The 18,363-nt window shown below is 42.9% G+C and overlaps 3 protein-coding genes across 3 annotated transcripts; 1 reads left to right on the plus strand and 2 right to left on the minus strand.

The window, feature by feature from the left end:
* Window positions 1-1,356: 1,356 nt before the first annotated feature.
* ergic3 (ERGIC and golgi 3) lies at window positions 1,357-15,407 on the minus strand. Its single transcript, XM_030091578.1, has 13 exons — window positions 15,229-15,407; window positions 13,809-13,879; window positions 12,533-12,620; window positions 12,337-12,456; window positions 12,090-12,186; window positions 11,838-12,003; window positions 11,383-11,440; window positions 8,849-8,880; window positions 8,514-8,610; window positions 5,477-5,541; window positions 4,905-5,041; window positions 4,519-4,574; window positions 1,357-4,230 (listed from the first exon to the last, which is right to left on the minus strand). Exons 1-13 carry the CDS (start codon window positions 15,314-15,316, stop codon window positions 4,151-4,153), a joined length of 1,155 nt encoding a protein of 384 aa, XP_029947438.1. The 5' UTR covers window positions 15,317-15,407; the 3' UTR covers window positions 1,357-4,150.
* romo1 (reactive oxygen species modulator 1) lies at window positions 5,929-8,270 on the plus strand. The gene is made up of 3 exons (XM_030091600.1): window positions 5,929-6,066; window positions 7,784-7,914; window positions 8,074-8,270. The coding sequence occupies exons 2-3, from the start codon at window positions 7,784-7,786 to the stop codon at window positions 8,180-8,182; spliced, it is 240 nt and encodes a 79-aa protein (XP_029947460.1). The 5' UTR covers window positions 5,929-6,066; the 3' UTR covers window positions 8,183-8,270.
* Window positions 15,408-16,361: 954 nt separating the features above from the next.
* LOC115388508 (homeobox expressed in ES cells 1-like) lies at window positions 16,362-17,889 on the minus strand. The gene is made up of 4 exons (XM_030091668.1): window positions 17,769-17,889; window positions 16,879-17,021; window positions 16,676-16,777; window positions 16,362-16,529 (listed from the first exon to the last, which is right to left on the minus strand). Exons 1-4 carry the CDS (start codon window positions 17,887-17,889, stop codon window positions 16,362-16,364), a joined length of 534 nt encoding a protein of 177 aa, XP_029947528.1.
* Between the last annotated feature and the right edge of the window lie 474 nt (window positions 17,890-18,363).

Here is an 18,363-nt window from a genome sequence, read left to right on the forward strand (position 1 = left end):
CCAAAGCTCCGCCGCCGAGGGGCGGGGTCATGGACGGGGTGACGTCTGCCTTCTGCACAATGGATGGGATCAGTCCCCCCCCCCCCACACACACACACACACACACACACACACACACACAGGGAGATATATCTTCATGGGGTGTGTTGATTCATTTAATGACTCCTCGTCCCTTTAGTCTCATCAAACCACAGACCGGTGTAATTCCTCAGAAAAAAAAAAAAACCCTCTGAAATAGATAAAAAGTGAAGTGGAGCTCAGCATTTCAAGGTTCAAGGCCCTGGACAGAGGTGTGAGACCCTCCCCTCCCCCCACCCACGTCCCCACCACACCCGTCCCCATGTGGCAACCTCAGGTCCTCACAAGAGTATAAAAACAAACACACGCTCACACACACCCCAGTCTGAAGCCCAGACAATCATCTGAATGAAATTACAGCAGTGACTTCCTGTATGTGTATATGTGTGTGTGTGTGAGATGAGGAATCCAGACAGTCTGAAGCACAACGGCGCCACCCAGTGGTCGATCCCTGTCAGACCGATCACAGCTGTTTCCTGTGCTCATCTTCAGCAGCAGGAGCTTTTAGGAGTCAAAAATGACTTGTTAAAATACAGAAATAAGCTTTTTGACCCAGATTATTGAACTGAGAGCAATTAAAACAACATGCAGTTACTTCAATAATTTACGTGTGAAGGTTCAAAAAAGCGAGTTTGTTGTGAAAACCTGCCACAGCTGAGACTGTGTGTGAACACGAAGGAGCGCACTGCAGACCCAGCCGGTGTATTCAACATTTATTTTGTCATTTTAAAAACAGTTTGAGGACAATCAAAATATAAATACATCTCTCTTTCGCACCGATTCACACGTTCTCTCACTCACACACATACACGCACGCACACACACACACACACACACACACGCACACACGCACACAAGCCCCGCCCCTGATTTCGGCGAACCGAGACGCCGGCCGAAGCTTCAGAACAGACGAGCAGAGCTGTGGGGTCAAAGTGTGTTTAATCCGGCTTCAACCGCCGTGATGTGGAATAAAAACGGTGTGGTCTGTGGGTGAAACGACGACGTGAATGAATCACAGAGATGACCTTTGACCCCTGTTTGAGTCCATCCTGCAGCAGCGGCGCGTTTGCTGAAAACCGAGAGGCCAAGTTCAGAAAATCAGCTCAGATTAACGGCCGGAGAAGATTAAAACCGAGACGTGAGGAGAAACCCTCACTGCAAACGTCCGCTCTTTATTCAACCTCTGACCTTTTCTTCATGATCTGAGATTTAAAAATCTCTTTCTTGAGGTGATTCCTCCGGATTTTTCGTGGGTAGTTCAACTATTTTCCTCAAAAATTCTGTTTTTCATTCTCATGTCTGAAACATAAAATACAAGTTGAGTTTTTTTTCACATTGATATTTAATCTTTAAGGCAATAACTTTTTAATTTTTTTTTTTTACATTTTCCCTTCAGTAAGTTACGCTGTATTTATCATCACTTTGAGAATAATTATCTCTGTAATTCAGTTCTGTAAGTTTTCTACTGATTTCGTACATAAAAAATTTTTTTTTTAATTTTCCTCTCAGAATTTGAATTTTACATTTTTGTCCCCTCAACACTGAAACAACAGTCTATTTGTAGTTCTCTTTAAATAAATATCTGTATGGCAAAACATACTCTCAAAATCTGATGTTTAATTTGTTTTAAATCTATTCTCAGCATTTTCCTGCATCCTTGTGAAGCGGATTATGATTTTAATCTCTCATTAGTCGTCTTCTCCTCTCAGTGTGTTTGAGGCTCCAGCAGTTTGCTGTTTATTATTCTTCTTACATTTTCATCAATTCACTTTTTATGCCGACGATTTGACTTCGTCTCCTTTTAAACTATATTTCCAGTTCATTCTTCAGACTTTCATCTTTAATTCAAACCATGTTCTTGTGACAGAAAAAGAAAAAAAATAATTCCTTCAGCATTTAGGTCATTCTTTAAAATCTCTGTAGCAATTTATTCCTCCTATTCAGACATTTTTTTAAACTGCCATTCTGGTTCCTGTAGTTTCAGTTAAACCTGGATATTTGATCCTCGTCCTCCAATATTTCACAATAAAACACTCTTTAAGATTCAGACTCAGAAAACCTGAAGGCGGCGTCCAAGTCTTTCTGAAATAAAGACGGTAAACTCCTGAAAACGACGGTAAACGAGGCGTCAAAACACGAAAAGTCTGAATTTCTCCACCGTCTGGGCGCGGTGAGGAGTGTGTGAGTGTGTGTGTGTGTGTGTGAGCAGTCCAAGGGGTCGAGTGTGTGGAACAAACGGGAGAAAAGAAAGCAGCCCTTTGACCCTTCACCTCCAGACTTCGTCCGGTTCCTTCTCATCCTGTCTGTACAATATTTACAAAAACTAAGTGAGGTAAATCAAGCTGCTGATGATCGGACTGAAGGCCGAGGCCCAGAAAAGGGAGACTTTCCTACCAAAGACGAGACTTTCTGTAAACATGAACGTGAATAACGGGGAATACTTGGTGGTGCAGCTCCGTTTAAACATCTGGAGAGAAAATCTAGAAACATCTCAGAGAAAACTGAAGGGAGTTTTGGCATCTGGACCTTTTGGCTTCATTCAATTTGCACTGATTCAACTCTGAATTTGTCCAGGACTGAAATAAAAACTCTTTTTAAAGCCACTTTGTGTAGGATTTTAAAATCTAAATTATTATAAGTTAATTTTCAAACAGGTATTTTTTTTTGACAAATTGCTTTTTCTCTGAACACTTTTTACTAATGAATAGATCAAATTAAAAAAATTCTAATAATTAAAATGGAATTTTTAAGAAGAATTCGGATATTCCTGGGGAAAAAAGCAAAATCTGTTGATCTTTTGAGGAAAGACAATATTTACATTTAAAAAGAAAATTCTGAAGTTATCTATTGTTTTTAAAGATTTGTTCATTTTTGTTATTTGACTGTTTATTGCATTATTTTTTCTAAAGCATTGATCCCATTATTCAAGGAAAAACTTTTTTGAACACTGGGTGAATGTATAAGATGTTAACATGCTGTAAAACTCAACCTTCATTTAGACCTTTCTACCTGTTGTATCCAGTGCACAGTTTCATTACTGAATGAGGACTTCTAGGCCTGAAAGTTCAGTGTGATAAATTTAAAACAGAGAAATCATCTTCCTGTGCAACTGGGACAGTCGGAATTTGCAGTTTTCAGTTTAAATGTCTTCAAACCAGAATGAAGTAAATAATCCTTCAGAAAGTGGCTTTAAACAGAAAGAGTTAAATTTCTTTACTCAATACTTAATTCATTTCAAAGAATATCAACTTCTTTGAAGCAATTTATCACTGATCTTTTCAGATGAAGTGTTGCTCTTTTGAAACTGTTTCTGATTTTGGATATGAAAAAAAACAAAACTTGACATTAAAGCCAAGCGCTGCGGGAAACACTCTTGTATTAATGTGCAGAATTGAACCCAGGTCTCCTGACCGTGAGGTGACAGTGCTAACCACTGCCCCACTGACTTCCACTGACACCGATATGTGGGGTCCCTGAACCGCAGGTTGAGAACCGTCAGTGTCAGTTTCACGATCTGCCTGCAGGCGTTTTCCACGTCAACAGATCCCAGAAATCACAAACCAGGACGTTTCTCTGCTTCAGAACCAACTCGCCAATTTATACCAAAGATCAAAAACATCTTGATAAATGTGCTTTTTTTTTCCGGACCGGCGAGGATCCATCCGTTTGTTCTGACGGGATCTGTTGAGGGAGAGACGGGAAGCCTGCCTGCAGGTGGAGAGGAGTTCCCATCGCTAAACCGACTTCTGCTGAATTCGCCATCGGCGGCTTGTTGAAGGAGGTGAAGAACTAAAGCGTTTCTCAAAGTGCGGCTCTCGCCCCGGCGGACGTAAACTGGATGGAAGGAAGCTCCTCCGAGAAGCTCCCGGAAAACCGAGCGCCGTCCGGCTCGGCTCCACGCATCGCTCAGAAAGGCCCGGAAGGTTTTCCAGAAGGAAAACAAAACAAAAACAAAACAAAACAAATAAAAAAAACCACGAGAGAGGGAGGAAGGAGCGGATGGACAGCCTCCGTCTCCCTCCGGCTCAGTGTCTCGGTCTGTGCTGCAGCAGGCGGCCAGCGGGCGGCGCTGTTAGGACGCTTTGCCCAGCTCTATCTTCTTCTGGATGGCCCGAGCTGAGTGGTAGATGAGCGAGTCGATCAGGCCGGCCACTGGAAGACGGCGGGAAAAAACACACCGTTTAACCACAAACTCCCGCTCAGAGGCTGTAAACACATCTCTGATCGACGGCAGGACAAACAGGAACTCAATCCATTAAAGTCAGAATAAACGCTGCTTTTCTGTCAAAGGAGTCCGACTATGAAACGATCCGATCAGACAAAGTGAAATTAAACCAAACATCACATTTAAAAACTGGATTGTACGAAACGTATCAAATAAGTTATTTATGAAAACTGAACATGAATCATGTTCAGTTCTTCCAGTTTTGTGTTTCTGACCTGTGAAAACTCCTCCGATGATGGCACACACTCCTGTCAGGAAGTGTGTGAAGGACCTACAGACAGGAAACAGGAAACGACGACTTCCTTTTAGCACTTTACAGGGAAATGATTCCAACAATTAAAACCAAAGACAAACAAGTTAATCATAAATCTGAACTGACTGGAAAACTTGTAATTCAGGAAAATCATTTCATAAAGAATGAATAGCAGCTCATTGAGAAATCCCCGAGACCTTTCTGTCCAGCAACATTAAATCAGAAATGCTTTTTTTCATTTTTAAATGAAAATGTCAAAAAATAAAAATAAATGAAAAACTAGATTAGGTGTAACACTTCAGAGAAAAACCTTGAAAAAGCTGGTTTGGGACGTTTCTCACGGCTCACCGGTGTTTCTCAGTGAATTTCACCATCATGGGTGAGAGTTCATACAGGACGAAGACCCCCGGCAGCCCCTGGTCTCCGATCAGCCCGTTGGCCACCTTTTCGTGTCTGGTGACTGAGAACTGGTTTGTTTTTAACACCTAAAACAACAACAAACAACAACAGGAGTTCAATTGTCAGGACTGTCTGTTAATAATGACAGGAAATCCTGGATTTGGTTCCTTATGTGCTGAAGACACTTCATGTTATACACGTTAGAAGTAATATTATTAGAAATAAGAAAATAAAGCTTCTCCAATAAAAAACATTTTCTCCACATAATATTTCTAAAAAATATTGAAACACTTTGATTTATTAGGATCTGATTTGATGTCGGTCCACCCATGGCAGTTATTACAACAACTCCGGCTCCAGCAGACTCAAAGCAAGAAGCAAGAAGGGTTTTCATATTAAAACAAGATGTTTTGTTGGGAGACTCCTTTCACCACAGATGGAAGTGTACAGTATGTAAAAACAGTTTCCATGTGTTGATTTAATCTATCCTCATCTTCAACCCTTCAGACTGCTGGACTCACTTCTCCATCCGTCTTCACGTAAATAGTTGGAACAATTTTCACAAAATACTGGTACATCATGGACGCTGTGGAGGGAAAGGAAAAAGTTTGTCAAAACCAAAAATAGGACATCTGAACATAAAGACACATCTATTAAGTATGAAGACACATCTATGAAACATCTTCATGTATGACTTTTTCTTTTTCAAAGGACAATAAGCCTGGTGGTAAATGTGTTTTTTTTCATTGGATCAATTATTTTGTGATCACAAGAAGAACTAAAACTAGTATTAGAAACACAAATTCGCACGTTACTTATCTGCATCACATAGTTGTTGATATTTTTATTTGTATGTGCATTAAAGCTTTCAGTATTTTGTTACATATTGAAGTTTTCTCAGCAATCGTGTCTCGTTGGAGACGCTTGGAGGAAACCTGCTCCTTGCAGTTCCACAGGGAGCCGCTGGGCGGCGCTGTGGCCTCCGCCTCGTCCTTCTCTCTCTGCGCGCTTCCTCTTTCCGGTTATGGAAGTCTACTAGAAAGACATTTAAACTGCAGCTGCTTCGCAGGACTACCACAAAACCAACTCCGGCTCACTCACCGCGTCCACGGTAAGGCGGGCTTCGCGCGAAACGCGGTGGATTAGTGGAGGAAACCGGAGTTTTATTCGGAGGAGGCGTGTTTGTGTGTCAAGGCCACCGGTGACGTTAGCTCCGCCGTTAGCATGCTAGGCTAACGTGACTCCAGGAGGGAGGATATATGTGAATAAATGTAAAGAGAGTGAATAACCCAACGACTTAACAGGTCCTAAACCAAAGCTTTAACTACACCGCAATTCAAGGGTAAATTATGGGATGCAAGGCTTGAGTGAAGGGACGCTAAAGCTAAGGAGCTAGCGTTAGCCTAGCTTCTGATTAACCTCCATGGAGCAGCTTGCAGTTAATCAACAACTGAAGCCAAAACGCTTGCCGTTAGAATCAACCAATCTATCTATCTATCACCCTGGTCTTTAAGTCTGTGTTTAGACGCCACACTACTGTCCAGTAGTTGACTTTGAGGACGTCCTCCAGGTTTTGCTAGATAATATTTGCAAGGTCCACACAGAACCTGTTTTTCTGAAGCGGGTCACAGGCTTAATAAATCCCACTGTAACTGGAAGCTGCAAACTGAAGTCGATCCAGCTGCTGGAACAGCTGTTTTTATTTTCAAGAGCTGCAGCATTTGCTTGAGACAGAGCAAGACTAAGTATTATCTCATTAAGTTTTCTCCAGTCAGTCTTAATTCTGTGTTCTTTATTGTTTACTCTGTACTTCTAATCACATAATATTCTTTGACTTTAATGAGCAAAATAACTGAATTCTTTCACCATTTGAAGTTTTTAGTCCTTAAAGTGTATCGACAATAGACATGTCAATCACAGGCCAGTCGATCCCAAAAGCTGAGATCAATACAGCTGCAGCTGTGAGGAAACCCTGGTTAACAGAACCCCACGACATCACTCTGGTCATTTTTTCCAAAGAGTGGAAATAAAAATGATTTTTTGATATTTCATTTTGGTGCACCCGACTGTAATCTGAGTATCCATGTAGAACTTATTTTCTTGGATTAATTTGCATAAACAGCAGTAAATAATTCAGTGTACTCATAAAAAAAAAAAAAACAGGTTCTGGATGAGCTGGTCGAAAGGGAATTCCTGAAACGGCATCATTGGAGATTAGTTCCACTGAGTGATGGCTGTTTGTGACCTGAGGGAGGTTTAACCCTTTAAGCTCGGGGCCATTTTTGCCTAAAAGTTCAACTAAAGACATACCCAAAGTAAACTGAATGCTGTTCTTGAACTGTTTGGAGTGCATGCATGGTTGGGGTCTCATTTGAAAGCTGACAACCTGTATTTTCACCCAGTGCAGTCAGAATTACTCTAGGTGCTACTGGCACATATTTATGTTGCAGCACACTGAATTAGGATGAATTTCATTCTCGCCTTTATTTTTTTCCTCATAAAACACCTGGAAATAAGTGTGGCAGCACTGTGAGAGCTTGAAAACACAATATTGCTAAAGCCTGGGGTCTTGCATAGTTCAGGTCAAAATGTCAGAGCAGCAATACAAGAAATGAGTGTTTCACACATGTATTTGTACTGCTATGCCCAGGCCGGGTCAATTTTGGACATCCTCTGTATACCCTCTGCATGCCCTCTGTACAATGGTATATGTTGGTTTTTAGCCCGTTTTTAAGAAACTTTCTTAAGGGGTGGGTAGTTTTTTTTCCTCAACGTTTATTTGAAATAATTGTATTAATTTCTGAGTTTGTGTTTTTCTTCCGCCCCAGATGCCGGTGGCAGTCGGTCCGTACGGCCAGACGCAGCCCAGCTGCTTCGATCGGGTCAAAATGGGCTTCATGATGGGGTTTGCTGTGGGAATGGCTGCCGGCGCCATGTTTGGCACTTTCTCCTGTCTCAGGTAAGTGTTTCAGATCATTATGCAGGGATAATGGGTGAACTGTTTATTTCTTTTCTTCAGCTGCTGTTTTGAGCTAATTTTAAAGTTATTCTGAAACCTTCCAGCTGTAATATTCCCTGTGGGTTAAAGATGAGCGTCTCGTTTCTGTCCTGCGTGCAGGATCGGGATGCGCGGCAGGGAGCTGATGGGAGGCGTGGGAAAGACCATGATGCAGAGCGGGGGGACGTTCGGGACGTTCATGGCCATCGGGATGGGGATCCGATGCTGAGGACACGCCCCCCTCCCCTTCACTCTGCTGCTCCCTCTGTCTGCTCTCTAGTTTTGTCAATAAAAGTCCACGCTCGACACGCTGCAAATCTTGTTCCTCCTGATTTCACTGCTGATGCTTAATTCAGCTGGAAACTGCTCCAGATTCTGATTTAATTGATTTAAAGACAGTGAAACGGGACACTTCTCAGCTGAGTTGTTTGGTATAAATTAAAAACTGAGCAGGTGGAAAATGAAATATTTCTGATGTCTCCCAACTGGAAGAAAAAAAAAAATCTGAATACTTGGAAACGGACTGGGAGTTGGTGTTCAAATCAGCTGATGTTTCTCACCTTGCGGGGCCGTGACGTCCGTCCCGTCCAGCGGATTGACGATGCCGGGGTAATCTTTACCGAACGACAGGTGTTTGATCAGGTGGGTCATGTTTATCTGCAGGACAGAGACCACAGTTCTAACAGTTTGACAAAGAAAGTAGCCTGAAATAAATGTAAAATCAGAGAACTATTATTAAAGAGGCTGCTTCCTTCGACATCTCATTTTTAATGACAGACTCTTGATTAGCTTCAATTAGAGTATAAAGAAAAAAATCAAGGATACAATGTGAATATGATTAGATTTTTCTCTAAAAATGCAAATTTAAAGATAGGAAAGAGATGGGCAGACTTACATTATCCAAACCAAAGCTCTGTAGGTCGTGTACTGGAAAAAAAGGGAAAAAAAAATCATTTCAGATCGTAAAATGTGATGATTTTTAAAGCTTTAAGATTCAACTACACAGGAGGAATGGCTGTGAATTAAAAGTCTCTCTTGACAACATCAAACTATAAACTCGTGATTTCACCCACATTAAACTAGTAATGAAAACATCGCAGTGTGTGAAGTGTGCAGCAAACATGCCGGCTGCACTTTTCAAAGAGTCAAACCTGAAGAAGTAAACAAAAAGTGATGGGAGGGGAAAAAAAACAGCACTGGATCCAACACAAACACCTTTTTTCATGCACTCCTTCAAATTAAGAGTCATACATGTGTAAAAAGGAAAAAAAAAAAACTTTCTAACATTACCCACAATACAACACAATCAGGCGCAGTGGATGATGCATTCAAGAGTAACTGGGAGAAGGGAGAAATTCCCAGATCCAATGTGATCAAACTGGGAAATTCCCACTGGGAAACTGGGAGGTTCTGGGTAGTCTCAAAGAGAAATGAAGTTTTCAGGAATATACAGAATCTGAACTGGGAAATTCCCACTTGAGGAGGTCATAAAGTTAAAAAAAAAAAAAAGTTTACGAGGCTTGAACCTTCAAAAACATGTGAAGTCTCCAGTTTGAAGCTTTATCTTGGTTTTTGATGATCAGTCATGGTACTTAAATGACCAGCCCAGACATTTCCTAGTTCCCAGCTCCCTGAACGCACCATGATATGTTGCCGTGGTGTTGGATGGCGTCACGTTTTAATCGACACCTGTCAGCCACAACATTATGACCTTAAACAACACAACATGCGCCCGTCTGTCTCTCTTTAATCCCTCATTCTGACTTTATCTCCTCCATCCAGACACCGTGCGTCCGGCGTCCATTCATGGTGGAAAAAATGCAAGATGGTTCATGCTTTTGCATATTTTCACACCAACATCTGACTCATGTCATACTTCCCCTCCATGAATAAACAGGTTATCGCGCTCTCTGGAAAATAATCTGTGAATAAAAGATGGACTTACTTTCCACAGAGTGCACTGCAGAAAGAAGAGAGAAGAGTCACTGTGAGGATGCAGCTGCACAACAAACCACGTCATGTCGGGGCGGGGGGGCGGGGCAGAGGGGGCGGAGTCAGGCGGGGCTGCACCGCTCTGACAAAAACACCAGGAAACACACAAACCTTCCACTTCCACTGCTTTGTGTTCAAGTGTGAAGAGATTAAGGATTATATCTGCTTTGGTTCTGATTGAGAGGAGATTTTGTCAGAGTATCAGTGCCGCCGCAGACCGACAGAGGATGGAGGGATGGAGGGATGGCGGGATGGAGGGATGGCGGGGTGGGGGGGCAGGATGAGGATGAGGCCGCTCTCAGGTCGGCTGCAGCCTCGTCCCGCAGTGATTCTTGTCTCTTGTTTCTGCTGCTCAACACGTGAACGCCACACAAACCTTCCAATGTGACGATAATCCGCTCCTTAATCTCACATTACAGGATTTACTGTGTTCAGAGGAGAAAAGTTTCAACGGCTTCATAGCTGTAAATCAATTAAAAGTACTTTAACCGGGTTATTTTTGACAATTAATCCCATTTTAGATTTACATATTGTGGATGTTGATTTTAGCCAGTCGGTTTGTGTTGTTGGACTCTGCCTGGAAGAGAGCAGGAAACACCAGCAGATTTTTTTTTTTTTTTTGTTTTTTTTTTTAACGTGTTTAGCAGCCGTTTCTCTGGCTGAGAGACATTTAACCAAGTGATGAAAATGAAAGGAACGGTGGAACAAAAACCAGAAAACACACTTTAAAAACTAAACAGAACAAAATGCAGACAAATGGAAAGAAAAGAAAAATGATCGATGCTAAACAGTTTGTTGAAAAATCCTAAAATGTAGAAGCTGAAAGTCTCAAACAGTCCGATACCTTTTGAAATAAAACTTTAAGTCTCTTCTGCTTGGTTTTTTGGGGATATTTTAAGAGAATATAGTAGAAAATGATGAAAGAAAACAGAATACGTGTTTAAAACAACATTTATCTTTTTCTCCTTTCTGTGTTCTCATGTTTATTTCTCCAAAGTCACAGTGATGGAATGAAAATGGAGGAAAATGTGGCGGATGAGCAGAGACACTGATGAAGGAACAAACCAGTCAAAAGCTTCTCAACGCCCTTCATCTCTCCAGATCACACTCGTCCTGGACCCTCTTCCTCGGCGGCGTTAATCCCTCAACGGGAAGGTGTGTTTAGGCCCGACTCTGGATTAGAGGCTTCAGAAGCTCCTCAATCTGATGCCTGAACTAAAGCTGCTGTTTGGATGAATTTCCACATTTCATCAACTGCTGGAAATCCCATAATCCAACGGGCGGTCCGTTCAGTTCATCCCAGAATGCTGCGGTGGTGCAGAGCTAGCGTCACAGGACAGCGTTCTGCTCTGCAGCACAGCAGAGACCCAACCGGACCGGAGGGCGTTGAGAACTCGAGGCTGGTTTTCTGTGCAGAAGAGAGGAGAAGCGTCTTACCGTGAACGTGAGACTGCTGGAAACTTTTCCCCGGGGCGAAGTGGAAGTTTCCCGCCACCTGAGGCGAGAGAGAGAGAAAAAAAGAAAAAGAAATTAGGGTTCAGGTGGCGTTTTAAATCTGCTGGGAGGACAACAAGTCTGAGACGTCAAACTCTCGGTGTGTTTCGGCTCCATTTACAACACAATGGGAGGAAGTCTGATTATTGATGATAAAACATTAACATTGGGAAAAAAAATGTGAACAACCATTTCTGTACTTTACAAACCAAATGTCATGATACAAACTCTACTGTTTTCTGTTACTCCAACTCTGACTTCCTGTCTGGAGATCTGCAGGAACGCTGATCAAACACACTCTTCCTCTTTTCAAGCTGCAGAGCAACAAAACTGTAGCTCTGAGAAGAAGCGAGTCTCTGAACGCTGCCTGCGCCGACGCGTAAGCGGCTTCAGGTCACCTTGTTGACCTCCAGGAAGCCGTACACCTGGCAGCCTTCGTTCTTCTGCTCCTGCATCTTCTGCGTGAAGCCCTCTCTCTTGCACTGCTCGATGGTGTCAGCGCTCTTGAACGCCCAGCCCCGCCGCCGGTACGCCTCCCGCACGTCGTCGCAGGTGTTGCAGCACCTGCAGGAGCAGAACAGAGTGAGAACGGAGGATTCCGGAGCACACGGGCAGACGTGGCGGCGGCGGTGGCGGCGGGGACGTCTTACTTGAGGTCCTCCGTCTCGGCGCCGTAGCAGCTCTCACATCTGTTGGGGTCCAGAGTGCTGGGATCGAACACTTTGCCGTTGTCCGCCGTTCCCAGTTCTGAGTTCCAAAAACATCCAGTTATCACCATGGGAACCCAGACAGACATTTTTAAGATTTAAATGCGTGCATTTAACACGGAAACTGTCTGAAAACAGCGTCTGAAAGTGGGGTGGTGAAAATGGTCTGCCCGGCGGGACGCAGCTTTACCGTGTTTCTCCGCCTCCTGGGTGACCGCCTTCAGCTCCTTATCCAGCCGCTGTTTGAACAGATTGTGCTCCACGTCCAGCTGCTGCTCGCCGGCCACGTCCATGGCGTCTATACTGAGATCTGAGAGGAGCGAGTTCACGGTCAGCGCGCATCGGCGTCCACGTACGAGGGGGGGGGGGGTAACAACGGCACTTACAGGCGCAGGGCATGTGAGGGAAGATGACGTCGATGTTGATCTTCAGCTTGTCTCCTCTCGTGGTGTCAACGTAGAGCTCCGGGTGGACCTGCGGATCCAAGAAAGGCCTCAGTCATGCAGCCAAACACCAAGAACACCGTCGGTGGACTGGATTCTTATCATCAGGCATGTCTCGGCAGAGAAAACCCCCCCATGTACAGGGAAAACATGCAACCTCACTACATTACTTGGCCTTTTGCAACTTCTAAAATTTGTCTTTATTGAGAAGCTCAAATGATCAGCAGACTTTCTGAACTGCGGCCTCCTTCCAAAGGACTCATTTCGCTGCGTGCGCAGAGAGTCTCCGCGGACCAGTCTGACAGGAAACACTCCTGAAAGCTCCTGAAAGATGACGCTATTCATGGACAGATTTTATCACAGTTTTCACTCCTCGGTTTGTTCACTTCTAGCTTCAATTACATGTAGAAGATTAGAATCAGACTAAACTTTACGGCACATACTAACTTCTTTTGAATCACTAAAAATTGAAGATGCCAACTTTAAGATGAAGGTTGTCCTGTATAACAATCCAATCTGAATGTTTAAACACTGTTAAATTCAGTTATTTAAAATAAGAACATCACAGGATTGTCTGCTGCTCACACAGTGCTGCAGATCATTTTTATATTTACACATCAACATGGGAAAAGATGAGCCCTGGAGTCCTGGTCCTCCAGGTCCGGAGTCCTGCATGTTTTAGGACTGCTAAAGGGGCTCCTGGCCTCACCAGTACAGCTAAACACAGCTGGATTATTTTTTTCTGTAATGAAGCAACGTCTCCAGATTAGCGCTGTGACATTAATCCGGTGATAACCTTACACCAAATCAACACAAATTTCAACACTGATGATTCAAATAGTCCAAACTGATCACGAACTCATCCTCAAGTTGAGTGGTTTTCCTCTCAATTTGTTCTACATGAACAGTCACAGCGAAAACCGCAACTGGCTGTTTATACGACATATATATGAAAACACACGGTACATACCATCTGTGACCACTAGATGTCTCTGTATGACACTAGAAAGCTGCAACAGCACCACAGAAAAAAAAAAAAAATTCTACTGGATTCTCTTTCTCTGAACGGACAGGAGCGACTAATAACCCAGAAAACACAGCGCAGGCTGTGAGTGTTTGCCTTCGCTGATGCTGTGATGCTTCACGTCGAGAGAAAAGACATTAACACTCAGCATGCGGAGTGATGGATTTATTTCCACGGTCGCATGAACGCGCTCACCTCTTTAGTGAGATAGTACTGCAGCTCGGAGACGAACAGGATTAACATGATGACTCCGCTGATGATCGTCACTGCAGGGGAACAGAGAAGAAAGTGTGTGTGAGTCAGAAATGCTCAAACACTGAGAGGAGGGGGATTACAGGGATAACCCTACAAATCTTTCCCTGCACTTCTGAAATATTTAATATTTGGAGAATCCACACCTCCGTACCTAATGCAGGGTTTGAATCCCTCCCTACAATGTGTCAACATGTCTCTCCTTTTCTCTCCATCAGCAGCAGAAACACTTCACCTCTGAGTCTGGTTCTGTGAAGATTTCCGTTGCGAAGTTGCTTATGCCATCATGTGGAATTGTTGGATTTTGCCCAAAGCATTCTGTGCTGTATTTGGTGCTCTATAAATGAAGTTGAACTGAACATTTCATGATATCGAGTCGACACACAATATTTCATAAACGCATTAGTTAACTTCTTTTCAATGGATAAAGCAGTCCAGCCTATTGCTATACTAGTGACAGAACATATATGAAATATAAAAACATGATCTAAGCTTCATCTGAAGTATGGACATCTGATCCACTTCCACAGTGCTGGAGGACCAGGAAGCTTCTGATCTGAAATCTGGCTCCCGCTAAATGTTTGTTTTGTACATATTGCATATTCCCTGGTTCACGGACTCAGTTCAACAACAAAAAGGACAACTTTTCTGTAATTAAGACAGCTCGAGACCACTTCAGCTCAGGGTTGTTCAAGTCAGTATTTTCCAGTCGAAGGTCCAGACCCTCTGGTCTCGCAGTGAGAAGGTCTGGGCTTTTCTGGAGCGTCCTCCCAGCTGAGGGGGATTGGTGACCCTGTCTCTGTCTGTCCTGAGATGGACTGGACACCTGTCCAGGGTGCATCCTGTCCTCACCTACTGTCACCTGGGATTGGCTGCAGCATCCATGCACAGGATTAACTGGCACAGAAGATGAATGGAAGGAAACCACTGACAAAATTCACAATAATCTTTCAAGATGACAGACAGACTACCCAAGAAAATCTTTTGTAAGAGTTTCACATATCTGTGAAGACATCTTTGGTTATTAAGAAAAAAACAATAAACATCTTGAAGTTATTTTCATCTGTAAATTCATTATTTTCAAGGGTAACTAGATTAAACGGAGGCATCATTGAACCATAATAATAATGTAAAGAGTAAAAACCAAGTCAGATTTTACATTATCATTGCTTTAGATACTCCGCTGTACATTTTAATGACATTGCTGTAAACTCGTCAGGTACTAATGTCTGGTCAGGATTAAATTGAGGCCGTTTCCCGCTTCATTTCGGTGATTTTTAATCATTAGTAGCTTTCAGAGGCTTCTTCTTGTTGTTAGCTGTTAGCTGCTAACAGCCAGTCTGAATGGCTGCTGCTCTCTTACCGGTCGCTCCTCCCCACGTCTTCACTCGGAAATCCTCCAGAGTTTTGGGATAGGCGTCAAACTGCTTCAGCTTGTTCAGAGTGTCCATTTTCCGCGCTACAAATCCACAAATGCCCCCGAGGAAAGCCAAAATCTTACCGACAGATTCCTGCACTACACACACTCATCAGTCCTTTCACTTCCGGGACACGCACCGGGGCCACGCACCGGGGGCACGTTCCACCAATCAGCGGCCGCCGCGTAATTCGTCCTGTTTCCTCCTTAGAATATTAATTTGAAATTTAATAAATAAATGGATTTAGAAAAAAATAAAAAATAAAAACAAAAAAAGAACAAAATGTGCTAAAAGTAAAAATAAAAATAAAATGTCATTAAAAATACAGGAATAAATATAAAAACTGCACATCAAACAATTTAATAAAATTAATTTAAATAAAGAATAAAATTCCATTAAAATGAATAATTCTATTCTATTCGATTCAAGATAAAAAAATAACCACATTTAAATACATGTAAATGACATAAAATCATAAAAATTGTGGTATAATTTTTTTTTTTTTGGAGTGATACAGCATTTCACTGTAAAAAATGACCACGTTAAGGTTGACTTATTTTTTTTTTTAAAAAAAAGAAGGATTTTTGATTTGTTTTATTCTTTATGCATGGCACATCAATACAAACGCACGCACGCACGCACATGCACGCACGCACGCACGCACACACACACACACACACACACACACACACACACACACACACACACACACACACACACACACCATGAAATTCAAAGGCAGTTGACTTTTTGGGTATTTATATAAATATAATCCAAGCCCAAATGTGATGAATTAAAAAAAAAAAAAGAAATTAATTGAAGAAACATGAAAATACACAGCTCTAAACATACAGGTTCCCATATTTTCCCATATTACCTTTCAGGGAAAACTATTTTTGATGATGACAAAAATGTGAAACTTTCAAAAACAATGATGCAATATTTTTTTCACACTCGTCTTTCTTGAAATATTTGGAAAGAAGAAGATCAGAATCCAGGGAGTGAAAGACAGATGAGAATGGAAGAACAGAGGAAGAGCTCTGGAAGGTAAAAGTGGTCACTGAGTCCTTCCTCAGCGTCAAGCCTGCTGTTCTTCTGCTGTCTCCAGCTGGAGATGCGAGCTGACCTCCAGCTGACCTTTGATGTCGTGCCCCGTCTGAAGGTCGTTCACGGCCGTCTGCACCAGCTGCAGGCTGCTCTCTCGGAGAGAACGCCTCAGTTTGGCTCGCCGGTTCTGAAACCAGATCTGAAACACAGAGAAGTGGAGCTGCTGATGATTTTAAAATAATCACGTTTTTGGATTGGTTTTTTTTTTTTCCTCAGTTTGGAGCGGACCATAAAAATGCAACCAATCACATAAAAATGTGGCGTAAAGGAGGCCTGAACCTTCACCTGTATTCGGTCCTCTTCCAGGTCGAGCCTCTGAGCCAGCTGTTCCCTCAGCTGGATTCCCGGATAGCAGTTCACCTGAAACACCGTCTCCAGCACCTTCACCTGCAGGACGCACAGACCAACAGCAGACATGTCTTCAGGAAACCGAGCGGTTCCAGGAAAGCGGTTCCGTGTTGGATCGGTGGCTCAGAGTGGATCCTGACCTGGCTGCTGGTGAAGGCAGTGCGCGGCCTGCGGCCGATGTACCAGCTGGATGAAGGTCTGAGAAAAGTCCCATGTTCAGAGTGATGATGATGATGCTGAGAACAAACACTTCCACCTCTGTTCGCCTTCACTGCTCCAGTTTCTGCATCGATGTGAAATGAGTAAAGATGGAAACATCACACATTCAGTAGTATTTCTGAATGAAGTGCAAGAAAAAGTTCATCCTTACACAATAAAACAAACTTGTCAACAACTAAACTGAAAAAAAAAATGAATTGTTGATGTTTAATTATCAATATTAAGTTTTTTTTTGCTGACTAAAGTCACACTGGACCACTTTTGAATTAAGCTGCTTTAGGTTTAGACTGCCTGGGGGCGTTTTGGTGCTTTGAGGTTCTCCATTTTTCACACTTTATATATTTAAATAAAGTCAATAATAACTTTTTTTATCTGTGTTATATAAAAGTTACTGCAAACAAAACATTTTTATTTCAATACTAGTACCCAACTGTATTAAAGAGACTGGGGAAAACTGACTTAGACCCAATTAAAGCAACAATGCTTCACCTGGAAATGCAGCATTTATAGGTTTTCTGTTCAGAAAAAAGTTTTACTCTCAGTATCAGGTAGAGATGCACCGATACAGATACCAGTATCAAGTATCAGGTCTGATTCTGCTTGAGTATTCATATCTCCAAACATCCCCAAAAGAACCTGACGACATGCATCAGCAACGTCAATGAGAATGACACGAGTGAGACAGACTGTAAAGGAGGAGAAAGACCAATAACTCAATGAGCAGAGACATTTAGAGCCAGAACCATGGAGCATGAATGTCATTGCCCAGGATGGGAAGATGGTTTCGGTGCGTTCGGGAGTCCCTCCTCACCTGTCCACGGCCGGTGGAGTTTCAGACAGTTTCCAGACCTTTCCGTCTCCACACTCAGAATCCGATCAATGGAAAAGGTGAAGCTGCTTTCCGCTGTCAAGGGAGCCAGACTGGACGCCATCGTGACGGATCCTGATTGATCCCAACGTCCCCAGTGTGCCACAGCAGTCCTGCCAGGAACCGGGAGGGACAGCTGAAGAAGTCCTCAGATTCACAAGGGGAGAGACGTGGGAAACCTCTGCCGCTCGGCGCCGTAAAACAAACTGAGGCGATGACGGGAACCAGCAGGACCACCGAATGGGAGGATTTACAACGGCCGCCAATTAGAAGGAGGACGTCTTTTTCCATGTGAATGAGGCTCCCCGAGGAGCCATACAGCAGATAAGCTCTGCTGACTGTGTGTGTGTGTGTGTGTGTGTGTGTGTGTGTGTGTGTGTGTGTGTGTGTGTGTGTGTGACCTCAAAACTCCACGAGACGAGGGCTTACACAACCCACAGCAACGACATCTCCAAACAGTGGTTCAGGTAGAATGAATTATCTTCTCAGCTTCAGAGAAGAATCACTGATGAGGAAAAAACTGTACATTTCAATGGAC

Source organism: Salarias fasciatus, chromosome 5 (assembly GCF_902148845.1).
Source record: "Salarias fasciatus chromosome 5, fSalaFa1.1, whole genome shotgun sequence".
Classification (NCBI taxonomy): Eukaryota; Metazoa; Chordata; class Actinopteri; order Blenniiformes; family Blenniidae; genus Salarias; species Salarias fasciatus.

Coding starts and splice junctions, on each gene's coding strand:
- LOC115388508 (XM_030091668.1), bottom strand. CDS start 17,889: ATGGCGTCCAGTCTGGCTCCCTTGACAGCGGAAAGCAGCTTCACCTTT. Junction 16,778..16,878: donor CTGCCTTCACCAGCAGCCAG/GTCAGGATCCAC, acceptor TGCGTCCTGCAG/GTGAAGGTGCTGGAGACGGT. Junction 16,530..16,675: donor TGGAAGAGGACCGAATACAG/GTGAAGGTTCAG, acceptor TCTGTGTTTCAG/ATCTGGTTTCAGAACCGGCG.
- ergic3 (XM_030091578.1), bottom strand. CDS start 15,316: ATGGACACTCTGAACAAGCTGAAGCAGTTTGACGCCTATCCCAAAACT. Junction 8,881..11,382: donor CCAGCAGTCTCACGTTCACG/GTAAGACGCTTC, acceptor CTTTTTTTCCAG/TACACGACCTACAGAGCTTT. Junction 8,611..8,848: donor AGAGCTTTGGTTTGGATAAT/GTAAGTCTGCCC, acceptor TCTGTCCTGCAG/ATAAACATGACCCACCTGAT.
- romo1 (XM_030091600.1), top strand. CDS start 7,784: ATGCCGGTGGCAGTCGGTCCGTACGGCCAGACGCAGCCCAGCTGCTTC. Junction 7,915..8,073: donor GGCACTTTCTCCTGTCTCAG/GTAAGTGTTTCA, acceptor TCCTGCGTGCAG/GATCGGGATGCGCGGCAGGG.